The sequence below is a fragment of the Dermacentor andersoni genome, chromosome 1, assembly GCF_023375885.2.
Source record: "Dermacentor andersoni chromosome 1, qqDerAnde1_hic_scaffold, whole genome shotgun sequence".
Classification (NCBI taxonomy): Eukaryota; Metazoa; Arthropoda; class Arachnida; order Ixodida; family Ixodidae; genus Dermacentor; species Dermacentor andersoni.
The window spans coordinates 178195483-178221136 of record NC_092814.1 but is presented as its reverse complement, the minus strand read 5'-3'; the positions used below and the strand labels follow the sequence as shown (position 1 = coordinate 178221136).

Below are 25654 nucleotides of genomic sequence, written 5' to 3'. Positions count from 1 at the left end.
ATACCATCTGCTCTGCCGCTTTCCGGAAACTACGCCTTCTGCGCCACAAACTCAAGACTGCTCCGTCTAGTGTCAAACTAATCTCTTACTTTTCCTTAATTAGGTCAAAACTTGAGTATGCTTTCATAGTTTGGGACCCTCACAGAAAAATTAACATTAAGAACCTAGAAAGAATTCAAAGAAAGGCAGTACGAGTTATTTACAGTAAACTTAAGGCTACTGACTCCCCCTCTGCATTACTAACCGATAACGGCATTGAACTATTACAAATTCGAAGAAAGAAAAGTCGACTAGAGTTTCTTTCAAACTTAATTAATCATAGGATAGCCTTAGACACCGCAAAATACGTATCGCCCTTGATAAGCAGACGCACTCGATACCACTACCCTCATTCTCTAACACATGTTTTCGCAAGGACTGACACTTTTCGGTACTCTTTTTTTCCGCAAACAATAGATGACTGGAATAAACTAACTGAAGCATACCCCCAGCGCCCATGAGCTGTATATAATTTGTGTAAATAATTTTGTTATTTCGTGTATTAATTATAGTTGTATTGTAATCAAGTTAAATTTATTCTTAATCGTCTACCTTACGACCAAACAATTTGTGTGAAAAACGTGTTACACACTTGTTTCATCTTGTTCTGTGCATATCATTGTTTTTTCCTCACCCTGCTTGGACTTCTTGTCCGCAGTATTGTATAAAAAAAAATAAATAAACATAGCTTGCGATGAAATTTACGTTGCCATCTCGTCCGCCAGAAAATAACCCTCGATGCCCCTAGGGCCAGGCACCCAGCATATAATGACATGCTGGTTAGATATATACGCTTTACACTGGACGGAATAGAGTTCAATTAGTACTGGATTTTTGTGCTTACAGAGTGAATCAAGGCCTTCACGATGCTTAGGGAGTCGTATATATAATTGCTTTTTGGAGTTTTAAATTTCTTGTAGGCTTTACAACCGACAATAGTGCATAGGCCTCAGCTGTAAAGGTACTTGTTTCCGGATGCAGTACATCGGAACCCGAGAAGGATGGACCGACGGTTGGATAGGACGCCCCGTCATCTGACTTTGATGCGTCTGTGTAGAAGTCCGTGCAGGAGTACTTGTACTGGAGTTCTAGGAAATGCATTCGGATTTCGATCTCTGGAGCGTGCTTTGTAACTTGTAGAAAAGATAAATTACATCCTATCAGCTGCCACTCCCAAGGCGGTAGCAGCTTAGCTGAATGCATTAAGCGATGTTCGAGGAGTGGGACATCTATTTCAACGCTAAGCCCCCTCACACACAGTGAAAAAGGCTGTCTTACAGAGGGACGATTACGAAAGAGTGTAGCACATGTCATATCGTTAACGGTATTAAAACAGGGATGTTGATGATTGGAGTGAACTTTAAAAAAATATGTTAGGCTGATGTATACTCTCTGCAGATGGAGTGACCATTCATTTGATTCTACGTATAAACTTTCAATAGGACTTGTTCTGAAAGCACCAGTGGCCAGCCGGATACCTAGACGGTGGACGAGATCTAGCATTTTTAGCACGCTCGGGGCGGCAGAATGAGAGATCACGGCACTATAGTCCAATCGTGATCGAATCAGGCTCTTGTAAAGATTCATTAAACACTTCCTTTTGCTGCCCCATGTTGTGTGGGATAAAATTTTTAGACAGTTCATTGTTTTAAGCATTTCACCTTGATATATTTTATGAGTGGAATAAAATTTAGAGTCATGTATAATGCCTAAGGACTTGCGTTTTTTATCCACAGGCATTTGTTGCCTATACATTTCGATACTGGGATCTGCAATGAGCCCTTTCTTTCTTGTGAAAAGCACACAAGAACTTTTGTTGGGGTTCACTTTAAATCTGTTTTCGTCTGCCCGTTTGGACACTTTGTTCAAGCCCTGTTGTACTTGTCTCTCACACACTGCAAGGTTGCAGGATTTGAAACCTATTTGTATGTCGTCTACGTAGACGGAATAAAGCTGGCGGTAATGAAGCACGAAGCCTGTTCATCTTCACGATAAAGAGCGTGCAGCTAAGCACGTCTCCTTGGGGTACACCTGTTTCTTGTATAAAAGGTCGAGACAATACGTTGCCGATTTTCACGCGGAAGGTACTATTGGACAGATAGCTTTCGATTATGTTTAGCATATTTGCACGATGCCGATTCCCGACAAGTATCGGGAGATCCCGTAACGCCACGTTGTGTCATGCGCCTTCTCCATACTGAGGAATATCGATAAGAAAAACAGTTTATGTACAAATGCATCACGGATATTTCCTTCAATGCGCCTTTTGATGTAGGACTGATATCGGCTTCAAGCTTTACGCTTATGTGGCCTAGCGTTTCCGTATCTGAGTTTTCTCATCTTAACACTCTCGGTATATTGAAGAAAAAATAAACAGGCAGTTTATGGGTTTGAGCATGACATTTTGACGTCATTGCAAGATGAATATAGTGAAATAAACTTATAGGTACGACACAGTAGAACTGTACAATCATTTCAGTGGCGCTATCACGAAGTACAGTGTTATGTAGAAGAATTGATTTTTGGGCTAGTTGGTTTTCCATAATTACTAGTAAGTAGTTATTAGTACAGTGTTATGTGTTTATGAAATTATAAAAAAGACAGAAGTAGACACTTGGACTGGATTAATGAATATGACTAAAAAGAGGTACCAGGTTGAAGTGCTGCAGGGACATTCGTTCTCGCAGAATGCCGGCGCGTATGAGATAGAGCGGTGAGTGGATGAGGTAGGCGCCGTACGAAAGCCGGCTGAGCGGTATTAGAGGCTTCCAGGAGAGCAGCCGGTTGGCGAAACCTGCGAGACAACAGAGCAAGAGCAGACTGCGTTGATGTGCTAATCAAACACGGTCGGAGGAAAGCGTGGGAGGAAAGGTTTAGCGTGCGCTGAAGACAGTTACGACTGAGACGGCCCTTTGCATTCAGGGCGAAAGCGGCAGCAAGATTTAAGTGCTTGCAATGAGCAAGTCACTTAAACTGTAGGAAAATAAGCACTGCGATAGTGCCTAACGCTAATGTCGATATTAGCGTTAGGCACTATCTCTCTCTCTGAATGCAAAGAGCCGTCTCAGTCGTAACTGTCTTTAGCGCACGCTAAACCTTTCCTCCCTCGCTTGCCGCATGTGGTCGTTGTGCATTGCACGTTCAAGGAGAGACGCAGAACCCCGGGAGCCGAATTCACAGAACGTTTAGTTCGTAAGTGCTCTTCGCCATTGGTTGGCCACCTTCGTTAGTATTACGTCCCGCATCGGGAGCGGAATTTGATCTTGCTAAGAATTCTAGCGTATGAGCCTTTCGTGAGTACGGGCTCTGTTCTCTCATATCAAGTATACGACGTAATTATTCTGCGGAAACCCGTAAGGTGGAGAGCAGTAATTAATTAATGGGAAACCCGTGCGGAAACCCGTACAAAGGAAACCCGTGCGGGTTTCCTTTGTAGCAATTGCTACGATTGGGTGGATGTCTCATTTCCCATTGATTAATCAAGTATACGATGCTCAAGTGAATTAGCAGCCGCATCATAGTGATAGCTGGTCCCAAGAATCTCGTGCTTAAATTGTAAATATACCGCGTTAGCCTTATCGTAAAAAAAAAAGGAAAGTATGATGCGGACTGCCTGGTTTGCTCCGTGCAGTGGCGATTCATAAAGTGTCTCGCATGCTTCCCGATGCTCGCGAGAACCACATTCGCTGTCTCTGGCGAAAACAAGCGATCGCTCTTTCTTTGTGGTGTGGCCATTGTTAGCAAGAACAGTGCCGCACATTGAAATTCTGAAGGAAGATGTCATATCTCCCTTTCACACAAGAAATGTAGCACCCAGTGAGCGCTCCTTAGCGGTTACTCTGTGGGCGCTTTCTTGGCATATGCCTAGCGCACAGAACACTGTGCATGAAAGCACTGGTCGGTGGGCGATACACATTTTCACAGCGCTATGCGGTCGCAGCATCGGGACTGCACATTTTGGTGAGACAACGTGAGCGCCTGAGACACCGTAAAGACGTGCGTATGGCTCAACAAGAAACGTACTGTGCACAATACTGGAGGAAAGGCGGAAACAAAGATAGTTCACAGCATAGTATTTCTGTGCTGTGCGTATTGGTGTTCCTGACGACTGTAAAGGTAACGTGCTCGCTTCGTAATCTGCCACACGTACCTGTAACAAACTTCATTAGGTTCAATTCAGATTGTATTTTCTCTTTCACGAGGTACAACCTATAGGGTTCCGGCGCATCAAGCGATGCCGACGTAATTAGCCCCATCACTCCTAACGCATATGAATCCGCTTAAAGAGAGGAGTTACTTAAAGCTCCTCTCAACTGCGATGCAAAACCTCGCAAGAACTCTTGTCGGCACAGCTAGGCATCCGCCGCTCACAGGGGTAGCTCGTACTTGAGGGCGATAGAAAGCCCATGCTTCGCGTTCCATGGACGACAGCAGGAAAAGTGAATGCGTGCGTGTACTTCCTGCCAGCTGCTCGATAAAGTTCGAGCTCGGCAGCGCATACTACTTGCACGTACCACAACTGCGCGAAAAGCCTGTTTGCGCTATGTCGCGTTAGTAAATTCACCACGCTCTCCCAAGCATTACAAGCACATTCTAGATGGGCTCTGTAGAGAGAAAAAAAAAAATGTCAGAGAATACCAAATACTAACGAACGTTTCTTTAAAAGTTGTAAAAAAATACGTGTCTCGGTTCTTTGCTGGTGCGATGTACATAGTGGTGCACAGAGTTAAACACATTCATTAGTGGCACCTTCTCACCTCCACGGCCCGAGGCACAGGCGAAGACGACCCAGGAGAGGGACAGCGCCCACGCCAGCTTGCTCAAGCCTGCGTAAGCCACGGCGTCGGCACCCAGCCACGAATCTCCGCGCAGCCACTTGAAGGGACCGAAGACGACAAGCAGCGCCAGCACAGTGGACAGCGTCCAGAGTGCGGCGCGCGCCAACCGTGGAAGCTTCAGTCCCACGTTCGTGCTGACTGCGTAGCCCAGCATGATGCCCACGGCGTACGAGGTGACGTGCACGTACGGCCGGTAGTAGATGAACTTCATCATGTCCAGCGTCTTGCTGTAAGCACCAGGGATGAAAGGAGGCCCCCCATGGGATAACAAGCACAGCGATACACAGAAGCCACATGCACTCGACGCGCCAGCGATTAAAAAAAATTAAATTATGGGGTTTTACGTGCCAAAACCACTTTCTGATTATGAGGCACGCCGTATTGGAGGACTCCGGAAATTTCGACCACCTGGGGTTCTTTAACGTGCACCTAAATCTAAGTACACGGGTGTTTTCGCATTCGATTAAAAAACCTCTTCAACTAATGGCTGGCAGAGAGACGTAAGAATTAAAGCTCGTACGTGACAAGTATGATCGTCGAGCCGTGCGAGAAGGGGTGGAAAAATTACGCCACTCATGACATTCTATTATCCCTACGTGGTCAAGAAGCCGAACATAGTATGGTTCAAATATTTAAGGATTGTAGAGCACAGATAGCAAAAAAAAAATTACTAAGCATATTTACAAAAAATAAAAGAAAGAATGAGGAAGAAATTTTTTATCTGTATAAATTGTACGATATTTAGTTGGCCGCTAAATAGCCTCTACTTCACCTTGTTTTAGTAGCTACCCACACAGCTTTTTAAAAAGTTAGCGTTTCAATAAAAGACGTGAATAAAATTAAAATGAAGAGGGCAGACGCTCTCCATTCATTTGTAGTGGTAGTACAAGGTACTTTAAATTTTAAAAAAATGACGATGCGTGAGCAAAATATCGCCCTTTGTGACCCTGGCGCGTTTACTACTGTGCTCACTGATAGCTTGCGGGAACTAGGTCGTTCAACAACGGGGGTAGTAACAGTACGAGAAGTGACTGAATCGCAATGGAGACTGATATATTTACTCTTGCCGCCACACTTCAGAAAGCGCTCGTAATTCATAGTATACATCCTGTCCTGCGCATGCTACGTTACGTAGCCTGAATAAACGAACTCTGCAAAATCTGCTCACATGCCAGCGGAGCCGGATCCCTCTCTTCTTAGTAGCGAACGAATAACTGAGGGCTTTCGCTCGAAAAAGTACGAAACTGATCAGTGCTTACTCGAGCTCAGGCTGACCATACAAAGGGAGCGGTTGGTAGGAGTACAAGTAAGCGTTGATGGTGACGGCAGCTGACGTGCCAATCGCCAGGCCACCTGCGAGGAGCAAGCCAATCCTCGGGTGGCTGTAAGGAAAATATTCGCTTTCTGTCTCTGCTCAGCACGGGTCCCCGTGCAGCGATGGGGTGGGGCGTTGTGTTTACCTCAGCATGATGACGGGAATGATCCAGATGAACATGTAGATTTGCCAGTCGACGCTTACGTACCAGCTGTGCTGGAGGCACTGCACAGCGGAATTAGGAAACTTAACATGCAAAGCGTGAATGCAGTTCGTTAAATAAACTAAAAGAAAGGTGACTTAAATATCTAGAGAGCATGCAAATTAAGACATGCTTTCTTTTTTCTTACGTCCCATCGTAAGTGTCGCCACAACAAACACATCGAGGTACGTAGTTGAAACTTCTTACTGCATGATATCAAAGATACCAAACCAACTTTAAGAAAAGCAAAGATGAGTACAGAGGCGATGAAAGCGACACTAGAAACGTTACAAGAATAACTATTAGAGTATCCGAAGAAAATCGCGTCAGACATCGACATATCACTTCAACCATATCTGACTTAATCATTATTCGGGAGTTGCGCCATATACTTGAATTCTTCATTAGTGAGCATAAAGTGACCAGAACAACTGCGCACTTGTTTCATATCTTTGATAGCACGCCCTTACCAACAGGACAAGAAACACACTCTACTAAGCTGTCATTCTCTGTGAATATAACCAGCAGCAATTGGTGGGGCGGGCCCGGCAGACAACAAGAGCCGCAGGAGCCCTGGATGAAGGGCGTCTCCCGCACAAGCAGACAGACACATGCTTGTCATTTCTTCTTTTTTTTAAATAAATGTTTTCCTCCTCCTCCTCCTCCTCCTCCTCCTCCTCCTCCTCTGTGAATATTTGCGAACAGTAAAACTTAGAATATGTTATTGTAATAAGTCATGGGCGTTTGTGCTCCAACGATTTATAAATCATATACATCGTTGCTCTTCCTACCCTTATAGAGGTGTCACACGTACACTTCTGATCGCGATCGGGGCCGATACAGATCGGATTTAAAGTTAAATGAATTCTGAAATTTCACGTGCCAAAACCACGATTTAAATATGAGGCACGCCGCAGTGGGGGACTCCGGATTAATTTTGCCCATCAGGGGATCTTTAACGTGCCCCCAATTCACGAGACATGAGCGTTTTTGCATTTCGCCCCCATCGAAATGCGGCAGCCGTAGCCGGGATTTCATCCCGCGACCTCGTGCTTAGCAGCGCAACACCACTGCCGCTAAGCCACCGCGGCTGGTGGATCGGATTTCTTGATCGCGATCAACAGTGCTCGCTGCGACACAGTCCAACGATCCGGATCAAGTTATTGTCGTCTGCTGACGGTCGGCAACTCTCAGAGCTACTTAATGCGTCGGCTATACATTGAGATTTGCAAAATATTGTTAAATTTGGACAGTATTTCAATTTTACAGCTTACCATTGCTGATAAAAATTTTTGAATGTTTTTTTTTTTTTTTATTGAGCTGCCTTCACTTCTTGTTTTTAGCGTTTTCGGAATACTGCGCTAGAGGGCGCAGACGTGAGCCTGCGATCGCGTTTGAGAGGCCTGATCGCAATTCACAGATGGCGATTGTCCTGATCCAGTTCTTGCAAGATTGCCATCGCAAATGACTGTGTAGCAACACTCGATCCGGATCAAGCTCAATCCGGATCGGCCCCGATCGTGATCAGAAGTGTACATGTAACACAGGTATTAAGACATGCAACAATCACCCATAAAGCAGTAAACGGCTAGATCGATGGAAATGCCGCCAACAAAGCGCTCAAGTTTACTGACGCAAACACACGACGCCGTTGAACTAGGCAGACGAAGTCAACATGAATTTACGATAGACGGCTACCTGCTTGAAGTACTACAGAAATCGGGCAACTTCACCGCTTGCCATGGTTCTGTAGATATAGTTTTCTTTTTTTTTATTACGATAAAGACTTGCCCTTAAGGCATAATTCTTGGTGCGTATATGTGTATTATATGTGTGCTGTGAGGCCTGTGTTGTGTATGAATTGAAGCAGTGTTTATAGTTTTCATGTGGCATCATAGACGCAGCTTTTCACCGTGCAAGTACACGAACATGGGGGTTACAACCACGCCAGCGCACCGTATTATCGCACGTGCATTGCTGTATTTTTTTATGGCAACCGCTTTTAACCGACTTATCGCTGTTATGAATTGGTCGCTCGGCGAAAGACCCGACTGTCATGCTGTCACTTTTTTTTTTTTTTTCTCAGCTTCTCAGCGTGCTAGTACCCCAATTGATGGTCACAATAATGTCAATGCGAACAACCTGTACAATTTTGGAGGCAGCACGTAAGTACGCAGTGGTATAATGAATAATAATAAGATTTAAAAAATAATAAGCGAAGATAGAGCGTTCTCATGAAGTGACAGACTGCCCGCTGTTCATAACGCTCCTTCCAGTATTGCAAATAACCTAAGCATGCTTGCGAAACAGTTCGGTTATAAGTCACAATAAAAAAACATTGGAAACGTTAGAGGATAGGTATGTAGTGCCATGAGAAAGCTACGTACGGGACCTTTCTTTTCTTTTTACGCCCGCGTAGCGTAGTTGATTACGCATTATTCCCCGTTTTTCCGAATCGTTTCTCACGTTTGCATTTTCTTTATGTGGCGGAAACATTCCTCTTCGAACGACAGGTTGAAAATAAGTTTCTAACCACTTAAGCTAACGTAGTAAAATAATATCAATTATTCGTGGATGAGGGGTTGTTCGACTGCTGAACGGTTTTAAGAGTCAATCAATTTACATCATTATCATCAGCCTATCTTATGTCAACTGCAGGACGAAGGCCTCTCCCTGCGATCTCCAATTACCCCTGTCCTGCGCCAGCCGATTCCAACTAGCAGCTGCGAATTTCCTAATTTCATCACCCCACCTAGCTTTCTGCCGTCCTCGACTGCGTTTCCCTTCTCTTGGCACCCATTATGGAACCCTAATGGTCCACCGGTTATCTAACCTCCAAATTACATGACCTGCCTAGCTCCATTTCTTTCTTTTAATATCAATTAGAATATCGGCTACCCCCCTTTGCTTTCTAATCCACACCGCCCTCTTCCTGTCTCTTAACGTTACGCCTAACATTCTTCGTTCCATCGCTCTTTGCACGGTCCTTTACTTGTTCTCAAGCTTCTTTGTCAGTCTCCGAGTTTCTGCCCGTATGTTAGCCCCGGTAGAATACACTGATTGTACACCTTTCCTTTTAATGATAATGGTAAGCTTCCAGTCACGATCTGACAATGTTTGCTGTGTGCGCTCCAACCCTTTTTTATTCTTCTGTAAATTTCCTTCTCATGATCAGGGTCCCCTGTGAGTAATTGACCTAGGTAAACGTATTCCTTCATAGACACTAGAGGCTGACTGGCGATCCTGAAGTCTTGTTCACTTGCCAGGCTACTGATCATTACCTTTGTTTTCTGCATATTAATCGGCAACCTCACTCTTACGCTTTCTCTGTTAAGGTGCTCAATCATTTGCTGTAACTCGTCCCCAATCTTGCTGAACGTCAATGTCATCTGCGAACTGTAGGTTGCTGAGATATTCGCCGTTGATCCTTACTCCTAGGCCTTCCCAGTTTAATAGCTTGAATACTTCTTCGAAGCATGCAGTGAATAGCATTGGAGAGATTGTGTCTCCTTGTCTGACCCCTTTCTTTATAGGTATATTCCTACTTTTCTTGTGGAGAATTAAGGTAGCTGTGGAATATGTATAGATATTGTCTAAGATATTTAGGTATGCCTCCTGTAATCCTTGATTACGTATTGCCTCTATGACTGCTGGTATCTCTACTGAATCAAATGCCTTTTTCGTATTCTTTGAAAGCCATATAGAGAGGCTCTGCAGATTTCTCGAGTATTTGCATATCTATGCATTAATGTGATTTTCACGCAACGGAACACACAATGACTGTCGAAACCGACCTGATACGGAGCGCAAGATAAAACCAATGATTCGTGCATTTGTTTCCGCTAAATAGTTTATACACGACAGTAGCACTGTATCGTATAAGCTTATGCGGGACCTAAACGCAGGAGGCAAAGCTGCTGCGAAAGTTGAATCCTCATACACACGGGGATACATCGTTAGATTAGATACTCTTAAGGTGTAAGGCCCAGACGAAGTTCGTCACAAACTAAGTTGACCAAGATTGACGTTCAACCAACGGTTGTGACACCAGGCACGTAGACGCTGTACAAAGGTGAGGGGCGGAGTAAAATACCTAGTGCTGATAATGACGGCGATGGTGGTGTTGCAAGAGGCTGGATTAGGTTGGCGTGCATGATCGGTAATTACGGCGACTGGGTATCGCTTCCGTTTACTTCCAAACAACAATTGAGTGTAGACGTGGGCGAGTTGGTTGATCTTCATGGTAAAATCAGCGCAAAAATAACGGCAACACAAGACTGAGAAATACACACGACAGTCGCTCTCGTCAGTGCCTCTCCTGTGTATTTCTCTGTCCTGTGTTGCCGTTAGCTTTATTCCAAACAACAGCACTATTGCAAGATCTTTATTTTACCCTTGTTTTCGCGCGGTCACATTTATCGCCATCGCGGAGAGCAGACGCCTGCGTTTAGCATGGACACGACTTTGTCAATCTAGCTACAGATCGCCCCGGGACATCACTAGCCCGAGGGGTCTAAAAAGGAACGAAAGAAAAAAAAATACACAGCGACTTAGTAAGCAGCACACGGTCACGGCCGGTGCTGGGCATGCAAGCTACACAATATGGCTGAGGTATGGGTGAGCAAGCGCCGTGTAACAGCGGTGCACAGAGCACGAAGGCACCCTTGCCATGTCGAGCAGGTCGCTCCAGTTGTTGATGTGTATGAGCGCCCGCCACCAGTTGCGCGAGCAAGTGGCGAAGATGGATGGGTGGTGCTCTTTGGCAAGCGGCCCGTCCACCACCAGCGGCACGAGCAGCCACACCCCGATCACGAACATGAGCGGCGCCGTCAACCTGCGGGAGAGGAGTGCGCCAGCCTTGCCACATTCAATGCCTGTTGAGACTTTTGCTTTGCGGTCTCCGTTCGTAGGGTTATTCCTATATTTATGGTGAAGTTAAACTGCTGTAGTAAAAAAAAAAGAGAAGTAGAGCAATGTGTTTCACTTTCGCACCGAACTAATGAGAGACGAACAGGCTGAAGAGGAAAGGCAGGTATACACTCTTGGACGAAAGTGACTGAAGCCGTTGCGCGCTTCACCAAAGCTGTAATGTCGATTACTGAGACACCCGTTCTCTTTTTTGTCTTCTACATCGCCTCTCCTTCTACAGAGGTTCAGAGCTGCAACTGCGCTTTTGCAATGCTAGACAATGGTTCTCGGCACTCCCGCAGTGGCTTCGAGGATTTTGACAAAAACTGCACCTCAAGACAGAAATAAGGCGCCTTATGAGCTAGAAGCGAAATCTTTCGGTAGGCAAGACCTACACAGGTCATTCAAGCATAAAAATTTGCAGTTCTTGTGAACAAACAAGTAGCATTCGTCGGTACGAATACTTTCGATACATGCTCGGCACTCAAGTTCAGTTCGTAGGAACACACAGCGCAGATACTCAACAACAACAACTAATAATAATAATAATAATAATAATAATAATAATAATAATAATAATTGGAGTTTTGCGTAGCAGCTACAAGTGGACAAACATTGGAATGTTCCGGAATAGCCTAGACCGGCTTGGTTTCTTTAATATGCGCTTCAATCTTCCCGTCCGGGTGTTTACTTTCATGCGTTTAGGGAAGCGCTCGCCGCGTGCCAGGAATCAAACGCCCTTCGGTACTGAATGGCACAGTTACTTAGCAACCGCGGTGAGCACGCGTATTTCCTTGACAGTGACCGACCTTGTGACCTTGTGACGAATCCCGGCCACGGCGGCCGCATTTCGATGGGGGCGAAATGCGAAAACACCCGTGTACTTAGATTTAGGCGCACGTTAAAGAACCCCAGGTGGTCGAAATTTCCAGAGTCCTCCACTACGGCGTGCCTCATAGTCAGAAAGTGGTTTCGGCACGTAAATCCCCATAATTTAATTTTTTTCTTCATCGAGAAAAAAGTTAGGGCAGAAATTCCACACTGGTGAATTGTCATATAGTGCATAGAATTCTTTGTAATCATTACTTATGAAGCCTATACTCTGTCCTGGAAACCAAGACAAAAAGAATTATGGGGTTTTATGTGCCAGAAACACGATGTGATGGAACGCCGTAGTGGGGGACTCCGGAAATTTCGACCACCTGGGGTTCTTTAACGTGCACCTAAATCTAAGTACACGGGTGTTTTCGCATTTCGCCCCCATCGAAATGCGGCCGGCGTGGCCGAAATTCGTTCCCGCGACCTCGTGCATAGCAGACCAACACCATAGCCACCAAGCAACCGCGGTGGGTGAAACCAAGGCTGCCGTATTTTAAGAGATAATAACTACAAAGAATACCACGCCCACTCTGCCCATCCCCTCGGTCAACTGGTTCTTACCTCCAATCTTGTGTTTGGTAAATGAGAGAAGTGTTGTTGTTGTGCTTTTTTTTCTCGCATAATTTGCCCACCGACACGCTCGCCTGCGTACGAACAAGGTTCCAGCGCGTCCTGTCCTGAAGCTTCTCCCTGTTGTTGCAGACGCAATTCTCTGGTTGCTTGCGTTTTGCGCACGTTCCTTTTCGCACATACTCTCGCCTACGTGCTAACTGTGCCTCGGTAAGGCAAAACCGAAACGCGGCAAGCGTTTGAACACGCTCGCTTGCCGGCGAGAATTTCATAAGAGTGTTCTATGCCGGTTGTCGATGAATGCGTCAGCAGAGTAACGGTTTCAATATCGGGCTGCAGCACTAGACGTCATGTGTTCGAATTGTGCCGTGGGACTGGTTTAATGGTGTTTATTGAATTAGTTATGAAACCTTTCCTCTATAAAACGATGACCTTACGAAGCCGTTTGAAGGACGAAGTTCAGGCAAATGTATGTGCTAACCACAACTCCCATGATGGCTGACAAAATATTGTGTCGGGAGGTTCGTGCGCCCTCAAGTAGGTGGCGGTAAGCGTATTCACAGATATCCACCCATTCAAGCCTAGATGGCGTTACAGATTTTTTTGGAGGGACACGAAATGGAAAGACGAAAAGAACGGAGCAGAAAATGACCCCGAGCACCTAGCCAAAGAATGCTACGCATTAAAAAGAGCAGTAGGGAGTTTTACGTTCCGCGCAACCAAAGTTAGAGGACGCACACCGCCGGGTGTACCAAAAAACAAAACAAAAAAAAGAACGCAAAAATGGGCCCTATAACGTAAAACTATTCCAATCTGTTTTTATTCCAATCTCCTGACGCCGCCCACGCAAGTATCGGGCGGTGACCCGTAGTGTTGTCTGAACAGCCCAATCGAACTCTCCTCGTTTATAGGAGGTCACTTTTGTTTGCTTTCAAAACGAATAGAATTGCGTACATCGAACGGGTTTTCTTATCTGATTGGCTGACAAGAGGCGAGGAGCACGTTCAAGTGGAGAGGGGTTCGATGGGGACGAGCCAACGCAGTGGAAATAGATAAAAGGATGGGGATGGTGGTGCAAGCATTTGCGATTGGTCCACTTCCCCTTATTTAGCTTGCGGTGGCTGGTCGAAAATTGCGGCGGCGTGCAACGGAAGGTTAAGAATGCCGCTAAAACGGACCCTCAGCAAAGAAGAGTTGGCATAGTGATGTAGTATGCGTGCTGAAAGGGCTCGGTAACGTTATACTGCCACGTAAAAAGTTTATTATACACGAATTAATCTATGGTCTCTGGCAGGTGCGAATAGCCAGTGCCTGAGCGATCGGCGGGCAGCCATATTCTATTCCTTTTGGAACGGGGCATGCTGCAGACTCCGGCTATTCAGAAAAACATTCAGTTTTCCTCGGCATATCAATTCATCTTTAATGCGTACACGCCATTTTGATGCAGTGAGTTTTCGAGGTTTTGTGACTTCGCGTGACAGACAGGCGAAGGGGGCGCAGACCGAAAATTTTTGGCAAACTCAGAGGTCTAATGGCGAAAAGGCGTGGAATTAGAAATAGCTATTTTTCTTTTGTTCGGTCCAATCATACATAATCAGTGTGTACACGCGATATCAGATGTGGAGCTATCGCGATTTTTGTGACGTCGCGTGACAGACAGGCGAAGTGCAGGTGGCCCGAACGTTTTTTCTTGCCAATCGTGGGGAGCTGATTGCAGAATTGGGATAGAAAAGATATAGCACCCAACTTATAAACAAAGAAACGAAAGCAGTTCGTGTGAGGTCATTGGGGCACTATTTCGAAAACTTCCTCAGGGACAAGGAAGGGCCTGGCCGCCTCTTTGCAGAGCCGACCTCGGGACCACTCCACCTCGAGGAAGAAGAGAGCACCGGTCCCCCTCCCCCTCCCCCATAGAGCACCCCTTTTCTGCCGCAAGGCTTGGCCTATTAAACGCATAAATAAAGACGTATTAAAAAAAAAAGAAAACTTCCTAGTGCTAAATAGAATAGCACTCTCCCTCTTTCTCTCATTTACTGAAGTGATTACTTTTAACAAATTGTGATCGCGTTAGCCTCTTCTTCTTTCTTCCCTTTCTTTCGCGTTTTTCGGCAGGTGCGTTAGGCTATGCGCGAAGTTTTTCTTACTTACCTTATGTATCTTCTTATGAGAAGCAGGGTGACTGGTAGCCAGAGGTTTCCCCTTCTTTGCCTCAAGTGCCTGGCGATGTTAAAGCTCAGTAGGAATCCGCTAGAAGCATTCGAAAGGCGAAAGTAAAAACAATCAGCATGCGGCTTTTCATTCGGTGGTAATCGTGAATCTTTAAATACCCATTAGTTACGCGGCCGCACATCGTCGGGATAACCATATTGGTATCAACAGGTGATGTGGTGGCAAATTACGCCCTCTTGAATACTATCAAGTTCTGACTGGTGCCACGTCAACAATTTTGAAATATGGCAACAATCTTACCTTCCCTCAAAGCATGCGGTAGAAAATACCGAAGCAGAAGGTTATGCTCCATTCTGTTGCGATAGTTTACCATTTCGTGTCATGTAACTGACATGTTTTTTTAACGGCACAACTAGCCTCAGCAAAAGAACTCCGGGACTTGATAAGAAGTTTACAACAGCACGTCATAAACTATTCTTATAACAGCCCATTAGAGCACGAAGTAAAATCAACTTCATTAAAGACAGCATTGTCGAGGTGATAGAGTGATTCTTCGGTAACAAGTTATTAAAGGCGGCCACTCATTATGGCGTCACAACTAATCATAGTAATTAGCAAACTTTATTCGTTAACTAATCAGGATGGATTATTTTATTTTTAATGAGCAGCTTTGGCGCTCGTACTTCAGATGCTGTATTGAAACCAGCCTGTGGTCAGCGCAGGTCCATCGACAAGCGAATGTGACACAAGCGTTGGTTTCAAAATATCCATCCCGAATCTGTGCGCGGAAGGTGCATTGGCATTCTATGCAGTATTGCTTGTGAATCATTGTATCATTTCTGGAATGGACCTAATGGATGGCTGGTTCGAAACAAAGTACACCTATATGTTTCGCTGTTGTTTCTTTGAAGAGCTTTCTAGCCCCTTGCACCTTCCCTTCGTGCAGGGTAGCCAACCAGAACTACCACTTTGTAACCTCCCTGCCTTCCAATGCAGTTCTTATCTCTGTCTGAGCTGGTATTACATCATTCGCTCGACATTTTATTTTTGACGTCTAATGAAGGCAACTGATGAAACACTCACTCATCACTAATGTCAAAGGCATCCGGTTAAGATGGCTGAAAATAAAGAGATTATACCCTAGTGTGTTAAAAAAAGCATCATTGTCCTTGAAAAGCTTGGTTTAGAGTGCGTAGTAGTGCACAGGGTTGTAAATACAAGGAACGGCTGTCGTACTTAATGTATATTTAGTTATAACACTGGCGCAATTGCCTAGTAGTTGATAGCTGCTGGCCGTGTTTCAGACTCAGTGCGCTTCTTCAAAATTAAGTTTCACCGGAGTGTACTAATGGTTACGGCGCAGAGGTATACCATGCACTAATGAAATGCGTAGCAGCCATTTTTATTCCGCAAACTGCCGTAAATGTTATGTTTTTCTTTCTTTCGCTGAAATAAAATCAAGAAGGGAGACTTAATCAGCGTATAGGTGCTGACGGTTACCCCTTTTGTTTCAAGAGATAGATAAGGCAAGAAGTTTGAAATAAAACTAAACAGAAATAAATAGCAATAAAGATGCAAACATCAAAATGGTCTAGCTAAGCCATTATTCCTGTATACGGAGAACGTTTTACTGCTAGAATTAATTCCTTTAGTTTAGGGGAAAGTTTTCGTCGCTTAGACCTTAGGGGTGATAATGCAGCTCCGAATAGAAGCCCGTACTCCTCTCTTGCTTTTGCCTTCAAATAATCAGCCTCGTGCAGCAGGAATGGTGGTAGGGAGGTCTTGTAAGCTGTACCACTTAAGAAGTATACTACCTCATGAAGAGGAAGGTCTGCACTGATGGATAGGCGTTGCCGACGATGCACCAGATGAAGTTCTTGCCAAAGCGAACGATGCGGAGCAGCTCTCCCACAGCCGTCGGCTCGACAGTCAGGTAACTGTGGCCCAGGATGACCCAGCTTGCACTGAGAAATCGCAGGCCGTGCAGGAAACGCAGACGCCAGGCATCGCTACCGCGTTCGGCACGCACGTTCAAAAGCTTCTCCGTGTTGGCCACCGCGCTAAACGATAGCACTACCTTGAAGAAGGCACCTGCGCGCGTAGCACGTGCAATAAATAACTTGACAAACAACGAAACCCAGCCTTCGAGGACGCGTACACAAGAGGGGAGAAAAGACAACCCCACACGCTGTTAGATAACTGTTAATAATGATAATAACTGTTAGATATCAGCTGCACATACCATGGTGTTCCGTTGCACATACAACTGAACACCTCGATTTCCTCATAAGCAGGACGCCTCGGGCTCCTTTCAAAAACGTGTTTAGATGAGAAGTTAAACAAGCAAACATTTTTTGTGTTTGTGGATCCGTGCTGCAAGTTGAGCTCGTTGGAAAGGATTCATGGTGCTAGACACAAAACTCGGCACTAAGACCAAAGCATAGCAGGAAGAAGGCAAGACACATGCCCTGTTTTTCTGTTTGCCACCGTGAATATAATCCGACTAGCCTAACGTTCAATCTTTATTGAACACATTTCTTGTACAACGGGTGTCTTTTCGTGCTGTAACCCAGTACTTCGTAAGTCATCTTTGTAATCTTATTGGCAGTGTCGTTCTGGCGAGAAAGTATTGCATCGCTGCACTATCATCAGGACCATTCTCCTGCTGATATTCAAGCGATATGCGGCTCGATGGCACCATCTGAAGGACCGCAAGAAAGATTGGCCGAGTCAGCAGTACCGAGCGGTGGCGTCAAGAGCGTCTGTACTTGTCTCTTGTGTGCAAGACAAGGGAACATTCCTCCAATTTCTTGTAGAACAGTGCGCGACCCTGACCTGCCCTTAAAAAACTTGACTCACCATCCCGGCCCTGTGAAAGTGTATGTCCGGCGAAGTTGTTGCAAATCCACAACTGCAACAGCCCAGGAAGGTATGCTGTGCTTTATTGATGATTAGGGTGCTTGTTTCGAGCTTGTTCTTTATTGAAACGTATGCTGTTCTGTGTGTTGTATGGTTGATCTCAATTAATGTACGCACTGTTCGCTTCACTTTGTTGAGCGCGTGTAGCCTCTGTCTTACGGGGGGGGGGGGGGGGACCAGACATTGCGTTTTTGCTTGCTCAGAGGGTTATGAGTCATTGCTGATGATGATAATTTCTGCTCGTGGATGGACACAAAAAATGTCGACCACCGAGAGGCTAACAGCTTCACTGTAAAAAAATCCGCTTCTTCGAAAGATCCTAATCCTCGCGTCCCCATCCATCTCTTAAAATAATTGAGGAGCTCAGCAAATGGGACCGTACTTACACTTCTAGCTATCACCGAGCCTGCTGGAGAAAATAGGGACCCGAAGAAAGATCTCGAGACTGGCAGCAGATGAATTTTCAAGGTGCAGACTGTGTGGACATACATGTTTTTGATAACTGCGGGCGATGTCGGCACTGAATATTTGGGACCATTGGTTCAGTTCCTTTTTATAGTATACGGCAGGTTTGCAGGTAATCACAGCCGACAAATGAGGATCTTTTGTTGTGCTTGAAGACAAAGTTTATTTTTCTGCTAGAAGCTACCAAGGCTCTAGAAAGAAATTTTAAGACGATGATGATTCAGTAAAGTTAGATAAAAGAGAAAGACAGTGTTTGCACATGTTTACAGTGGTGGGATAGGCAAAGTATCTAGGATATTACTTTTATTTTCGAACTAGCGAAACGCATAAACCGGATGACCCGTTTTGCGTGGTCATTAAAAAAAAGAAACTTGGCAGCTCAGCGTTTCAATATATTTGCAATGCGACTTGGCTACTTACTCTAAAAGTGCGTGACCCTTTTCCTGTCAGAAATTCCGAGGAAGTTCTAGAGCACCTTGTCATCCACATTTCTTTAATTATGGGATTTTACGTGCCAGAACCACGATCTGATTATGAGGCACGCCGTAGTGGAGGACTCCGGAAAGTTGGACCACCTAGGGTTCTTTAACGTGCACCTAAATCTAAGTACGCTGGTAGAATTCGCATTTCGCTTCCTTCGAAAGGCGGCCGCCGTCGCCGAGATTCGGTCCCGCGATCTCGTGCTCGGCAGCCCAACACCATTAGCCACTAAGAAACCGCGGCGGGTGCCACCCACATCATTGTTAAATACTCCGAGTTTAGCATCGTCGTTATAGAAAAAAAGAGGTGCTTTCGTCTTAGCGCTATTTTCTTCTTTTTTTTGTTAGCCACCATGAATGTAAGAAATGTTCCTGCGCTTATACTGCAATATTCTATGTAAGAAACCAGTTCACATAACAGCCTAAGATATACAAGGTGCTGTTTTTAGCTGCACCGAGTTTACTTAAAAATTGCCCCGGAAGAATGCACAATTCTAACCCTTGAGCTAAGTTGCTCGATGAGGCGGCCATTACTTCTACGAGAAATCAATATGCTTAACTAATTATTTAAGATAATTACACTTATTAACTTTTTTATTAATTACTTTACTGTACATTGCAATTTACAAGCTTTAGCCGGTGAGTTCCGAAGGCGTATTCACTTTGAACGAATTCTCAGGACTGCGCCAGTTTCAATATATTAATTTCCAAGGTGTCCAAGGGAACTTACTGACGTCCCAGTTACTTTTGGTCTTCAATGCATAAAACAGCGTTTTCTTAAAAAAGGAAGTGGAACAACAGTGCATTTTTACCGCAAGCTTGACGGCGCATATCTCGAAACCTGTGCCATCTCAAAATTCGTTCCAGGTGGATATTCCTTGCAAACTGCTTATATAAAAATGTGCCGTAAGTTAATAAAGAAGTTCATTGCTGTAATTATGTTAATAATTCAATTACACATTTCGATTTCTCTTGGAAGTAATGGCCACCTAATCGAGTAATTTAGCTCAAGGGTCAGAATTGTGATATGTACCGCACGCAATGTTAAAAAGTTTGGTACAACTTAATTAGAACTCCCTATACATATCAGCTTCCTTTTAACTGTGGTAAATTTATGCTGTTACTCTTTTTATTTACATGGTTTTAAAGGAGACGTTAGTGCCTTGAAATGGCACCGGCTACTTCCCATTGCATGGCACACAATATGAAATCAGAAAGTGTCGAAAAACTGTAAATGCAGAAAAGGAATAGGAACAGATGCAAAGTTCTGCGCCGGAGTCCACGGTGCCACAGAAGATAGTACGCGCACACGCGAAAAATGTATGAATATATATGTACAGTTGCATTAGTAAATAAATGTACTTGTCAAAGAACACATACAGTATTTCACAGTTTTGCAAACGAGTGCACTAATTGCAAGTGTGCCCTAGTTACTTCGGGTTGCCGAAGCCCAAGATCTATAATTATGCGACACGGGCCGGGATCCCGTAAATATTCGATGCAATGCCATTCCTTTTCGCGCCTCATCAGTGGTCAGGACGGCGCTCCTCTCTTAGTATCAATGGGATCAGCCGGCCGCAAACAGTGAATCATAAGAGTGGCACGGAATCGAGTAGAAGGAATCACTGCACTATACCGGCCCGGTTAGCGAATGCGGGAAATAAAGGGAAAATGAAGAAAATAGACTCAATCTCGCCGAACAGCTTCGCCAAGTATTTTGTGATGGATGATGGTTCGGCTAATTCCGACCTAACGTAACGCATCCGAAAAACATGTACGCGTCAAGCTGCTTGTGATGGCGTAATCTTTTGTCTCCCGTATACGCTAATCAAGAAATAGGATGTTATATTGTACGGATTCCTGTTGCTATATTCGCTTCCTTTCTTGTCATCCTCCGCTCACGTAGAACCTGCCGATTGTCCTGATGGCGCAGGGGGAGCGGCACCCGCGCCACTGACGAAGATCAACAAGAAAAATAATTGGAATCAAGTCACCGCATTATACCCACCATCCGGACTAGCAGAAGGGGTGGGGAGGGTAATCGTTCAAGTCGTAAACATTGGCTGACGACTGCTTTTGGCTTCTTGGCCTTCATTCGCGCGAATAAGCCCAAACATAATAGCATGGAATCGCAGTTAACAAGACAAAAGGCGCGTAAATCCCCAGGGACAAAAGTGACACACACACAAAAAAGGCACAAAAGTTACATGTAATACTCCCGATGCGTGCAAGGCACATAATAGGACAGGCGCATTTCTTCGTATACTCGCACTTCAAGAGAGTTTGTGGGAATCCCGTGAATGTGCAATGCTATTAGTAGCAAGGACGCCAGTACAAGTTGATTGGACCGGATCCTCTTACAGAAATCTTTCGCTACCTCGATATCCTGTCGACGTTGGAAAAGCGCTCGGGCTTTGAATGTGAGGCATTGTTCAGGAAATACACGTAAGGCCTCGCACTGTTCTCCGTATAGGAAACAAGAGGTTTGTGGGGGTTTACACACTCACAAAGTTTCGCCCACCGTTGAGACTGCATTTTATTAATGCGGCGCTGGATCTTCCTTTGCGCCCACCTGGCTGTCCTTGTATCAGGGATGGACATTGTGCGTCGGTGCGACGACAATGAATATCACGGACTCGCTCCAACTCCACGTTCCGAGTACATTGGAGAGCACGTGAGCGTGCAGATCGGCGTCTCCGCTGCTTCTTTAATCGCCAGCTGTATGCCAGAGTTGAGATCTGTGCCACAAGCGTCTTCGATGCTGGTTTTGAATGTGGACCAATCAATTCGGCGGATCATATTTGACGAATGACAGACAGCCCAACTTATGATCTTGAGGTAACTGGGCATATGATAATTCCCATGATTCTCAATGTCTAAACCACTTAGCACCTTTGGTGAAGCGATTTGACAGAAAAGCCAAGTCTAAGCAGCTGCTGTACGTTGATCCTTGTAGAAGAGTAAGGCTGCCACCGCTATGCAAGTACAGTCCATGATAAGATAAAAGTGAAGCCAATCGCTGACCCGTTGCGTTAATTTTAGACCTTCCCCAAATAGCGCAGTGGACGTTGGAATACCTTATGATAATCCATAATCAATATGTCAATTTTTACCACTGAGATATCGTTGGCGAAGTCAGATGGAATATCACACTGCATTTTGTGACACCTCGGTGAGCCGGCCCAAAATGCGCTGCTCGGCCTGTACTTAACAAACCATGGTGGGATGAAAACGTTCCTAAAGAATGGAAGACAAGCCCCCTGGTTGCGCTTCTCAAACCTGGCAAGTCTCCGCCAGAGCTCACGTCACACCGCCCAATTGCGCTGGCTAGTTGTGTAGGAAAGGTGGTGGAACGAATGATCCTTGCCACTGGAATGGTACCTGGAACGCTACAAAGTTGATCAAACTCCACAGACTCACGCCAAGTTTACGTAGCTCCCGTTGAAGTCTTGTGCAATGTGTGCATGTTGTTAGCACTAGTTGAAAATGTCTGAAGTATGGATTGCCCAAACGCTATGGCCGTTTTCTAACGACTCTCTTGCTCCTTGATTATGCCATCAACCTGGTCACTTACGTTCAACATCGCATATGCAAACATTTATCCGTCGCTATAATTTTGAACGTAAAAGGAGCTTATGACAATGCTGCTCCTGACGCCATACTTGATGTTCTTGAATCTGTTGGCTTTGACAGTCTTCTGACATCGACGCGAGGTAATGGGAAGGCGAGGTGGCTGATGTCTGCTCTGGACCCGAAGGCACTTACACATGAGGTTTGTTTTTTTGTGCATATCAATGACAGTCCGACCTCTCAACGCTACAGAAAGCATGATGCTATCCAAGGTGGCGTCTTGAACACCACACTAATAAATCTTACTCTTATCGGTCTCGTGGAACGAATACCACGTGTTTTCCAGATATCAATGTATGCAGATGACATATGTGTCAGGACGTCAAGTGTAACACGTCCTCAGGTGAGCGCGAGACTTCAAAAAGCCGTGACTTCAATTAAGGCGTACTTTAGTGAACAAAGCCTCGAGATTGGACTTCAGAAATGTCCGCTAGTCGCATTTACGTGGAACGCGTAGGCCATATCTGTCAATGGGCAAACAGTTTGGTTCGCCAGGACGCACAAATTCTTACGGGTCATCATTGATCGCGACCTCTGCTGGAATCCCCGTGTGACTTACCTGGAGAAGGGCCTAACCACCGTTACACACCTATTCAAGCTGATTGCATAAGTAGAAAAAACAAAAGAGGTGGTGGGATAGCCATTTACTTAAAGAATAATTTCCCGCATAAGGTATTAGACTGCATGTGCAGAATGGATGAAAAAGTCGAGAGCTTATCGGTGAAAGTGCTTAACACCACTGTCTGCGCCGTGTACAGGCCACCTTCTGGCTGCGTATCTGAATTCATGTCATTTTTTGAAAATTCACTTAGCTCTTTTAGCTCGGCGAATGCGCCGTTTATGATCCTTGGAGCTATAAATATTGACACAATATCCGGTAACTTACATGCTAACACATTTCAAGACGTTGTTCACCAGTACGCGTGCAACAATGTGATAACACTGCCCACTAGGGTGACCGTTGACACGGCCACATCCCTTGACATCTGCGTCACAAACATAGATAGCGATGGGCTTTCCGCTGGTGTAATCTTGAATGACATCAGCGATCAGCTGCCCGTGTTATGCCTGACAAACGCATCCCACAAGGAACAACATAATGATGAAGGAAACCTCTTGCTCCGCACGATAAACGAAACTACGCTAAACACGTTCAGCTGCCTTATCAACGAAGAAAGCTGGCAGACCGTTTATGATGAGCATAACCCCAGAGCTGCGTACAAGATCTTCTTGGATAAATTCAAACAGTGCTACAATACAGCCTTCCCTCTGCGAAAGCAGAAAAAAAGAAATAAAGAAGTTAGAAAACCATGGATAACTGCGGACTTATACAAACGAATACGTAAAAAAAAATAATTTGTACCACAGTTTCATTAGCTCTCGTAATTGTGACATATTGACTGAGTTTAAGAAATTCAGAAATAAATTAAACTTCGATTTGAAAAAGGCAAAGGATGATTATTACGAAAGAAAATTTTACAAAATTCAAAACGATCAACGTAGACTGTGGAATACTGTGAATAATTTAACTGGATGAGGGCGAAAAACGCATATCGTGAATGAAATTGTAATTGATAATGCCAGTGTAGTTGGGAAACAGCTTGTTGATGAAATGAATCGATACTTTGTTAGCACAGGGGTATATAGTGGACAAGACTTGGAAGCGGATAGTTTCATGACTACAGGGCAGGTTGATTCCATTATGCTTACACCAGCGACTCCTACTGAAATTGAAGCAATTATCATGACCCTAGAAAACAAAGATGCAGGCGGGGAAGACGAAATAAAGGCCTTACCTGTCAAGTATGTCGCTCATCTTATTAGTCCAGTATTAACCCATATAATAAATGAGATGCTTACACGTGGTGAGTTCCCAGATGAATTAAAAATAGCTACGGTCACCCCTGTCTACAAGGGTGGCGATGAGAAAAAGCTTACCAACTACAGGCCGATATCTGTTTTGCCGGTGTTTTCCAAGATATTTGAGCGTGTTATTAATGATAGACTTACGTCTTTTTTCATAAACACAAAATAATTACGATGTCGCAGTATGGCTTTCAAAAGGATAAGTCTGCAGAACTAGCTTTAATAAACATACAGGACAAAATAATTGAAAATATTGAGAACAAACTGCTCACTCTGGGGATTTTCTTGGATTTAAAAAAAAGCATTTGACACTGTGCAGCACGATATCCTTCTGAAGAAGCTTGCTGCGTATGGTGTTCGAGGAGTAGCACAGAAGTTAATTACATCATATCTCTCAAATCGGTATTAGTATGTATGCGTCGACAATCTGGTATCACAAAAATTGAAAGTCGAATATGGCGTCCCTCAAGGATCAATCTTAGGACCCCTCTTATTTATTGTATACATAAGTGATATAGCGTCAATACCAAACTCCCCTGAAATAATAATGTATGCTGACGACCCTAATATCTTCTTTACTGCCACTACAAAAGAGGTCATAGAATCATCAGCTAACAGTTACCTCTTACACCTCTCCAGGTGGCTTGAAAGCAACCGGCTGAGTTTAAACACAAGCAAAACCAAATATATAATTTTTAAGCCAGCAAATAAAAGAGACCCCTACTGTGTTCATCTGCACTTTGAGGACACGTTACTGGAACAAGTTACAGAGCACAAGTTCTTGGGCGTATGGTTTACAGAGGACCTTACTTGGAATACTCACGTTGACAAATTAAAAAGTGAGCTATCTCGAGTTACTGGCTGCATGTATAAAATACAAAATATACTACCCACCTGGTTGAAACAAACATTATATTACTCACTTTTCTATTCAAAACTCAGTTACGACATTTTAGTCTGGGGAACTACGACAGCTTCAAACTAAAACAAACTAATCATTGTACAAAAGAAAATATTGAGAATGTAAGAAAACTATGTGGGTGACAAACGAGGACTCCGAACAAAACCGCTCTTCATTAAATATAGCATGCTTAAAGCAGATCAAGTTTATTATTTCAAACTACTCCAGTGGATATATAAAAATAGGTTGCACACAATACCTGTCGACAGTTGCACCTCATACCCAATACGTAAACCACACTATGTAAAGCCCGCCACAAGAACTAATTACGGAAAGCAAACATTGAATTATCAAACGATTAATATATTAAACAGTGATCACTTTAACGTACAATACACACAATCCTTCCACAACTTCAAAAATGACTGTCAAAACCTATTAGTGGGCAGTGACATTGCATTTTCATTTTGAGTA

At 44.5% G+C, this 25654-nt stretch overlaps 1 protein-coding gene across 1 annotated transcript in view; it reads right to left on the bottom strand.

The window, feature by feature from the left end:
- The window catches only part of LOC140217877 (nose resistant to fluoxetine protein 6-like), an 87835-nt gene that overhangs the window by 6609 nt on the left and 55572 nt on the right, over positions 1-25654 (bottom strand). The window contains exons 4-10 of the mRNA XM_072288063.1: positions 16735-17039; positions 14900-14998; positions 11063-11228; positions 6338-6417; positions 6137-6259; positions 4797-5104; positions 2691-2833 (exon numbers count right to left, since the gene is read on the bottom strand). Coding sequence (XP_072144164.1) covers positions 2691-2833; positions 4797-5104; positions 6137-6259; positions 6338-6417; positions 11063-11228; positions 14900-14998; positions 16735-17039 — 1224 coding nt within the window. The remainder of the gene's footprint in view (positions 1-2690; positions 2834-4796; positions 5105-6136; positions 6260-6337; positions 6418-11062; positions 11229-14899; positions 14999-16734; positions 17040-25654) is intronic.